General features: G+C 40.4%; 1 protein-coding gene and 1 pseudogene across 1 annotated transcript in view; one reads left to right on the forward strand and one right to left on the reverse strand.

Moving 5' to 3' along the window:
- NUFIP2 (nuclear FMR1 interacting protein 2) overlaps positions 1-1184 on the reverse strand; it is a 22331-nt gene extending 21147 nt beyond the window's left edge. Inside the window, exon 1 of the mRNA XM_024734874.1 lies at positions 817-1184. Coding sequence (XP_024590642.1) covers positions 817-1096 — 280 coding nt within the window. The 5' untranslated portion in view covers positions 1097-1184. The remainder of the gene's footprint in view (positions 1-816) is intronic.
- Positions 1185-6383: 5199 nt separating this feature from the next.
- On the forward strand, positions 6384-7154 carry LOC112393691 (40S ribosomal protein S3a pseudogene; annotated as a pseudogene).
- Positions 7155-9249: the final 2095 nt, after the last annotated feature.

The following is a 9249-nucleotide window of genomic DNA, read 5'->3' on the forward strand; positions in this document are numbered from 1 at the left end:
GGAAGCGAGGTGACGCCGGGGGGGATCCCCAGCCACCCGGCTCGGCCGCGCCGTGCGCCCCTCGACACTCTTCCCCCTCCGCTCTTCAGTGGGCCGGAGTCGGTGACAGGAATCGGCTTCCAACATGGCGGACAGGAAGCGGCCCCGCGAGGAGGAGAGAACATTCCAGCCGCGCCGGCTATGGGGGGAGCGGGCCCGGGGCGCCGGCCTCCGGGGGAGCCGCGGGGATAGACTGCGAGGTGCGGTGCCCGAAAAGGGCGTCTAGGGGTGGAAATGACCCGAGAGACGAGGGGTCCCAACCGCCCCCCCCAGACGGGGAACCCCAAGGCCACAGGTGGGCTTGGGGTGGCGGGTGAGGGAGGACACTTCCTCAGCTCTGCCCCCCTACCCTCTCATCGCCGTACGCAAAAGGGTCTCGCCACGCCACCCGAGTCGGAATTCGTTAGGCCTTCCTGAGTTACACCCGAAGGACTTTCCTGGGGGGGCGAGGTTCACCCCCAACTCAGGGCCCCCAAATTAGGGTCCCTCCGGGGCCGCAAGAAAGTAAACGAGAAAGGAATATAAGGCTAGACTTCCAAGGCCGACCCTCCGGGTCTCCCTCCAGTCCGGGCCGGGAAGGTCACACTGGCCTGGTTGGGCCTCTCCCATGCTGAGGAGAAGAGGGCGCTGCAAACCCCGGGGCCCAGCCCGAGCTTTCGGAGAATGAAAGGGGGCTTCCCCAGACCCGCAGGACACGGACACACACGCACACACACCCTGACCCCGTCCGCGTTTCCCCGATCCAGCCCCACATCCCATTCGTCCTCCCTCCCGGACCTGTTTTCTTCTTCGGCGTTTCCTGGTGCTGCTGGAGGGCGTGTTTCTGCTCATGTTTCAGCGGCTTTGGCTGGGCCTTGGGGCTGCCCTCGGCTCCATGCTGCAGGTATTGGTGAGGCTGCTGGTGATGGTGGTGGTGATGGTGGTTGTGGCTGTGGTTGTAGAAATAATAATGGTGGTGGTGGTGCGACTGCTGCTGCTGTTGCTGCTGGGGGTGATGGTGCGGATGGTGGTGGCTGTGATGGTGCTGAGACTGTGGCTGGCTGGGCTTCTCCTCCATTGAAAGCGGCTGGGACTCTCTAGCTGAGGCTGCGGGCTGCTGCACCGTCAGGATCTGAGACTGCTTCTCAGGGCTCACTCAGTATATCTGAGCGCGTCTCGCAAGCGCACTGGTTAACCGAGCGATTCTGCGAGATTGGCAGCCGCACCCCAGCAATCAGGAGCCACGCTGTGCCTCTGGCCCCGCCCCTAGCCCAAATCCTCTTTCCTTCCCCTTAGCCACTGCCTGCTGGCCAACGCCACTTACCCTATGCAACCTTACAGGGCCGGGCCTTCAACGTCAGCACTATGGCTCTCTCTTCTGTCGCTTTCTCTCCTTCACTGCGCAGTCTGCGAACAGCACTTTCTACACTTCTCGCCCGCAAGCTAGCTCATGTTGAGGGCAGCAGATTCCACTGGCGATTCCACTGGCTCTGGGAGCCATCTGTTGGTTTTGCATCTCCTAGAATCTATTGGCTTTTTTTTTTCTAAATCCTTTTCCGGGTAACCAGAGGGGAAGCTCAATTCCCTTAACCCTGAGACCACTAAAGGGGCAATACAAAAAGAGGAAATAAATACATTTTAAAAAATACAAGAGCTTCGCAATCCAGTAGATCATTTTGTATTCTGGATTCATTTTGCTTTGTATTCATATGCTAATCTCTTCCTTTCCACGAAGGGATTATAGGATTCCACAATGGGGTATCTGTGTAATTTTCTAAAAGAGCACAAAGGGTTTAAATCATTGTTTCTTTGTAGTTGGAGGCAAGGGAGAGTGGGAGGAATGAAAATCTAAAATCTACACTGAAGTAGGTTTTTTTGTTTTGTTTTGTTTTCTTTTAACGCTGCAGGTGAGGTCAACTGTGGAACTAAGAAGGGTTTTAGAATGTGAAGAGTTTCAAGAGAGAAAGAGGGTGAAAGAGCACTTTAAAAGTTAAGTTAAAAAATTTTTTTTGCATATATGGAAAATATTGGAATTTAAAGAAATACTCGGTTGCATTTTCTAATATTGATTTAACTTATCCTGCATTATCACATCACAGCCTGATTTTTAAATGTTTAGTCAGGACAGTGGTTACTCAGGAAGGAAGAAAACGGTTGTGATGGGGGCACAGGGGTGCACTCTGATAATATTTTATTTCTTGACCTAGTTGGTGATTACACATATATTTGCTGTATAATTATTTCTTAAACTGAATATGTATGTATGTATAATACATTTTTCTCAATGTATGTTATACACTGGATTTTTAAAAATTTACCATAAAATACATAAGATTTACTATTTTACTCCTTTTTAAGTATGCAGTCCGGTGTCAGTAAGCACACTCACACTGTTACGCAACCATCACCACTGTCCACCTCCAGAACTTTTCATCATCAGAAAATGAAACTCTGTACCCATTAAACAACAACTCCCTGTTCCTTCCTCCCCCCATGCCCTGGTAACCGTTATTTTATTTTCTATCTCTATGATACCTCATATAAGTGGAATCATACAATATTCGTCCTTTTGTGTCTGGCTTATTTCACTTAGCATAATGTCTTCAAGGTTCATCCATGCTGTGGTATGTATCAATATCAGAATTTCCTTCCTTTTTAAGGCTGAATAATATTCCATTGTATGCATATGCCACATTTTGTTTTTCCATTCATTCAGCAATGGACATGTGGATTGCTTCCTCAGTGTATATTTTACAATTTTTAAAAGTGGCTTGAATTCCTACAGCAGGACAATGTTAAAGGAACAAGAAGCTTAAAAGAAAAAGTTTGTGCTTTGAAATCAATGAATATCAGCACAAAAGCATAATTAAAAGGTAAAGGTCTTTTTCCAAGAGCAAATGTCACTGAATTCAGACAACCATGTCCAGACTTGACTTGTTCTTTATAGTGAGGATTTGCGTTGCCTTGCGGAATTTTACAGAAAGACCCCTTTGGGTGGTAGGGGAGTAAATTTACCCCATTTTGAGAGCTAAAACCCTAATAATAACACGTTGTGACAGATAAGTCCTTGCTGTTGAATAGTATTGCACCACTTTCCCATCTATTAAAGAAATAAAAGTGTTTATGGAATTTAGGATTATGTTGATAGGGCTTTATATTCTTTTGCTGACTTGGGACGTTTGGTTGAAAATCAAGACTCCCTGAGTCATAACTTCTCTTTCTACATTTTCCACATTATAGTTGCAGGCAAACCAAAAGCACTCACTCCGAGTTTCTGACTTTTCAAACCTTGGCCTGCCTTAGTTTCTTCACACACAGTCATATGAAGTTTAGGAAACTAAGCCTTGCTCTCAGATGCTCTAGTTACTATGAATGTCGCTGTAGTAGTATGGAGAAAGACTTGTGATATAATGTAGGAAAAAAATGCAGACTATCAAATTATATGTACAGTAAGATCATAATCTTATAAAAACATGAATCTTTATTTACTTATTTATTTATTTTGGCCGCGCCGTGTGGCTTGTGGGAATAACTATGGAACGACAACAGTAGAATGTGTACCTTTTCTTCTTCCTGATTTTTCTCAAATAGTTTTATGTAAAACATATTTTGAGATTTGCCATGTATTTGAAGATAATAATGCCATAATACCAACCCCCCTTGAAAAGAGAATAATTGGGGGACTTCCCTGGTGGTCCAGTGGCTAAGACTGTGCTCTCAATGCAGGGGCTCTGGGGTCGATCCCTGGTCAGGGAACTAGATTCCACATGCCACAACTAAGAGTTTGCATGCCACAACTAAAGATCCCACGTGCTGCAACTAAGACCCAGTGCAGCCAAATAAATAATTAAATTTTAAAAAAAGAGAATAATTGGGTCTACTTATTTCAAGCATTTTTATATTTTAAATGAAGCCTGCATTAAGGAAAAAAACACAACAAGAAAATATAGCATAAGTCTGGAGAAATTATGGGTGCTATTTTTTTTCTTTTCTCTATTCTCCAAATGTTCTGTTATGTAGTTACTACTTTTCATAATAACGTTATTTATTTTTTTATTTTTTGCGGTACGCGGGCCTCTCACTGTTGTGGCCTCTCCCGTTGCGGAGCACAGGCTCCGGACGCGCAGGCTCAGCGGCCATGGCTCACGGGCCCAGCTGCTCCGCGGCATGTGGGATCTTCCCGGACCGGGGCACGAACCCGTGTCCCCTGCATCGGCAGGCGGACTCTCAACCACTGCACCACCAGGGAAGCCCCATAATAACATTATTTTTTTAATTAAAATAATAAAAAATTGAATCTGCACAATCCTTAAAACTCATTTTACACCGTATTTTACCTACAGTCAATGTACACAGTTGTAATGGAGAGACAGGAGGTTCCCATATAAGGTAGGCTAATGTTTTAACTATCACTGTAATCATAATACCTAATCTTTATGGAGCATTTATGATGTGTCAGGAGCTGTACCAACTATTTTATCTTTGTTTTCATTTGCAATTCTTTGAGATAGATATTAAGCCCATTCTACAGATGAGGAATTTGAGACCTGAAGAAGTTAAGAGACCTGCTTATAATTTAAAAGCCACCAAGTTTATGGTGGGGCCTGAAGTAGATTCCAGGTCAGCTGGATAGAAAGAATTTCTAACACTGTCAAAGTGTGATGTACATTTCTAAAATTTTAGTAAACCTCTAAAACACATTCAAGCTGTATCATAACCACCATGAAGGTGGTATCTGGTTACCAACAGAGGCATATGTACTATGCAGCTAATGAAGGTTCAGGGCCACTCAATGCACAGGCCCCTCCAAGCCCTGGAGGGGCCCTAGAAATGGTCTCTTGAAAGAGAGAGATATTTTTTCATTGTTTTGTAAAAATTTTTTTTAAGTAACATATTTTTGTAATTTTTCCTTAATGAGGGCCTCCCTGCAAAACCTGGATTCACCCCTGTTAATAGTCATTTTTAACAGTCATTTGGGAATCTGACTCAGAAGTGTTGTAACTTCAATAGGTCCTTTAAAAGGTTCTGGTCATTTTATAACACAGAAAAATGTTATGCTATAACTCAAGGGCAAAGAGCAAAATAAACTATATGTATACATTATGATTGCATATAAAATATGAATTAAAGGATTGTGAGGGAACTTGAAAATGAAAGCAATAAAATCTTTTTATTCATTCGCAAATATTTATTAGGTACTTTTTATGTACCAGGTCTTATGCTTTTTGTTATTTGGGGTTTTTAAAAAATCTGTTTCTCTTATTGATAGAGTTTTAGAACTTGGGTGAATACATTTGCAACACTGTCTTAATTATCAGATGAAAGTCACTTTTCACACACCTGTACTCTTACACGTTGTCTACTTTGACAGCTTAAGAGATACAGAGATAGTTAATTCTCTGGACCTCAGTTTTCTCCTCTCTAAAATATGGAGAATGGGCAAAGTAGCCTCCAAATTTCTTTCTATTCTAACATTCCTTAATCACTATCACTGCTCTTTCTTTCCATATTACTCCTTTATTTCATTATAATAGACTCTACAGCAGCAGAAGTGTAACTGATAAAAATCTAGCTTTTCAACTGTAACAGTTGACTATAACTTTAGAAATTATAATCAGAAACGGAATTATGTAGTTTTGTATAAATGGAAATTGGCTCCCTGATGATAGTTCCAGTTTCAAACGAGGCAAATCATTGGTAACATCCACTGTTTTATTTTGGCAGGGAAAGAATTTTATTCATGTATATTTCCTTTAGATCTTAATATTTTTGTCTTGAGACACTATCTTCAAAAAACTTTCAAAGGAATTGAACGGAGGTATGGGTAAATTAGGTTAGTCTTTTAATAACAAATATGATGTCTTTTCTAAATATGAAAGTTTTTTAAATGACATTTTTCCTTTATGAAAAGCATTATGGGAACAAGTTTGAGGGAGAAACTATAGCAGAGTGGTATGAGCATAAATTTTGTAGTCAGACAGAACTGGGATGGAATCTCTATTCTGAAACTGCTTAGCTTTGTGACCCTGTGTGAGCAAATTATTTAACCTGTCTAAGCCTTAGTTTACTTATCTGAAAAATAGAAGTAATATTAGTGCCTAACTCACAAGGTATAGTGAAAGTCAAATTAGATAATGTAAATAAAGTTGTTGGGTATAGTGTTTATAACATTAGTAAGTGGTACTAGGTATTAAATATTAGTGATACTAAATTATTAAATATTAATACATAAAATTTCAGATATGATATTTCATTAAGGAAACTGAGTTTCAGAAAAATCAATTAGCAAGTTAACCAAGAATAGAATATTTTCCCAATTTTTAAAAAAATAAGCAAATAGCCCTTTTGGCCCTCTGAGCAGCACCATGGCAGTGGGCAAGAACAAGTGCTTGTGAAAAGTGGCAAAAAGTTTGCCAAGAAGAAAGTGGTTAATCCATTCTCTATGAAAGATTGTTATGATGTGAAAGTACCAGCTATGTTCAGTATATGAAACATTGGAAAAACACTAGTCAGGAAAACTCAGGGAATCAAAATTGCATCTGATGGCCTCAAGGGTCGTGTTTTTAAAGTGAGCCTTGCTGATCTGCAGAATAATGAAGGTGCATTTAGAAAATCCAAGCTAATTACTGAGGATGTTCAGGGTAAAAACTGCCTGACCAACTCCCATGGCATGGATTGTACCTGTGATAAACTGCTCCAGAATGGTCAAAAAATGGCAGGCCATGATCGAATCTCATGCTGATGTCAAGACTACCAATGGTTATTTGCTTCATCTAATTCTGTGTTGATTTTACTAAAAAACACAATAGTCAGAAATCCAGAAGAAGATGTTAGGAATCATGACCCGAGAGGTGCAGACAAATAACTTGAAAAAAGTGGTCAATAAATTGATTCCAGACAGCACTGGGAAAGACATAGAAAAGGCTTTGCCAGTCATTTTATCCTCTCTCTGATGTCTTTGTTAGACAAGTAAAAATCCTAAGAAGCAAAAATTTGAATTGGGTAAACTAATGGAGTTTCATGGTGAAGGTAGTAGTTTTGGAAAAGCTGCTGGGGATGAGTTGAATGCTAAAGTTGAATGAGCTTCTGGATATGAGCCACCAGTCCTAGAATCTGTTTATAATTCAGACATTTAATGGTGACAATAAAAAGTCTTATTTGTGATGTTTAAAAAAAATAGAATAGGCAACTGCTGTCAACTAAAATCAGTAGTGCATTCAGTAGCAGTCCTCTCTGAGTAGCAGGTTCAAAGTTGACTTTCTTCTTTTTTGCTTCTCTATTTTTTCATTGTACATTTAACATTTATACCTTTTGTTTAAAAAAAGTATTTTAAAAAAATGAATGAATTTAACATCTAACTCTCCTGTGAACATTAATCCAAAAAAAAAAAAAAAAAAGACCAACAGAATCAGTATGCCATTTTGGATTCCTTTCTGAGTCTTCAGTAGACAAAATGAATTTATGTATGAATGAATCAATAAATATTTAGTTGTCAATGTGTATAATACTCAGTTTGTTGGAGTCCATAGTTAGATGCATCTAGAAGTTAGATAAAATGTCACTCCCTGGGAATAAAACTAGTAAGACTCAACATAAACTGGATGAAATTAACCACTACTAGGGAATCTAGTCAGTGTGATTAGAATGCCTAAGAAGCTATTAAAATAAATAGTGTAACCATGGAAACTACTGTTATAGTTTTTATTCAATTTTATTTCCCTCCTTATTGTCTTTTAGTGTTTTTAAATTAGTATTTCAAAAGTTATATGATTGCTGTTGTGTTAGTTATTATTGCTGTGTAACAATTTACCCCAAACCTTACTGCTTAAAACAACAAACATTTACTATCTCACAGCCTCTGAGGGTTAGGAATCCAGGTGCTGCATACCTGGGTGCCTCTGGCGAGCATCTGCTTCCAAGCTCACTCATGTGGTTGATGGTGGGACTCAGTTCCTGGTGAGATGTTGGAGTGAAGACCTCAGTTCCTCACTGGTCATTAGCCAGAGGCCTGTCTATAGGGCAGCCCACAACATGGCAATTGTCTTTCCTCAGAGTGAGCAATAGAACAAGAGCGAGCTCTCAAGATGAAGCCACAGTCTTTTTGTAACCTAATCTCAGAAGTGAAATCCCATCATTTCTGCTACATTCTATTCGTTAAAAGTGAATACACACCTACACACAAGGGGAGGGGATCACAGGAGGGTATGAATACTATACTTTCATTAAAGGGATCATTGAAGGTTATCTCAGAGCCTGCCTACTGCAGGTATAAAACCATTTATTAAACAACTTCTGCTTGCTCATATGTCATCACCTGGCTACATTCTAAATATAATCCCACATTATATATGACTTGTTTATAAGGAGAGTACACTAATCAACACACATAAGTTCCTCATCATTTATTAAATTAATAAATATTTTTAAACACTTGAATTTTGTCACTTGCCAGCCTTGTGAGTGTGGCTAGTGTGATTCAGTCTTCCTAACGCTGATAAGTATATGAACCTAAACTTGTGACCAGGCCCAGGATTGTAGTCTTGCCTTGAGAGGGCCCACCCGAACTACCACAAGGCCTCCTTATGCAATAGGAATGGCAATATAAAACACCTACATGGCTAGTCAGGTTAACTTAACTTGGGTTAAGTTACTTGGCTGTAAGCAAACTTGGATGTAAGAAACATTTCTCCCAACACAGCATCAAATTCTACGGTGACAGCTCTATTAAAACATATACCTATTTACCTCAAGAACTGGATAACTTAACATCTCAGTCTAATATCTACTTTCAACTTACAGAAAGATAATCTGATACACACTCTCAAAATCCTTAGTTACATCTTTTCACATAAGTTAATATTTACTCTTTTACTGTATAAGGTAATAGTCACAGGTTCCAGTGTTTGGGATATGGACGTATCTTTTTGAGGGCCATCATTCAGCCCACGACAGGGCCGTTGTCTGCAAAGAATTTTTAAATAATAGTAAAATTGGCTAAATGTCAGTCCACTTTTTATTATTACCCTATGCAGGCAATTTTAAACAGAGTCAATGATAAAATACTCCCCATGGGGGCAGACCACTTCCAACACCTTCCCCCGCTCTCAGTGTGCCCATACTGAATATTCCAATATGAGCTATTCAGCCTGGCTTAACTTTTCACAGTCAGATTCTGCAAAAAACAATTTGGTGTTTCATCAATAGCCAGCCACATCCCCTAATCTTGGTATG

The sequence above is a fragment of the Neophocaena asiaeorientalis genome, unplaced genomic scaffold (assembly GCF_003031525.2).
Source record: "Neophocaena asiaeorientalis asiaeorientalis breed wild unplaced genomic scaffold, Neophocaena_asiaeorientalis_V1.1 scaffold129, whole genome shotgun sequence".
In the NCBI taxonomy this organism is placed as follows: domain Eukaryota; kingdom Metazoa; phylum Chordata; class Mammalia; order Artiodactyla; family Phocoenidae; genus Neophocaena; species Neophocaena asiaeorientalis.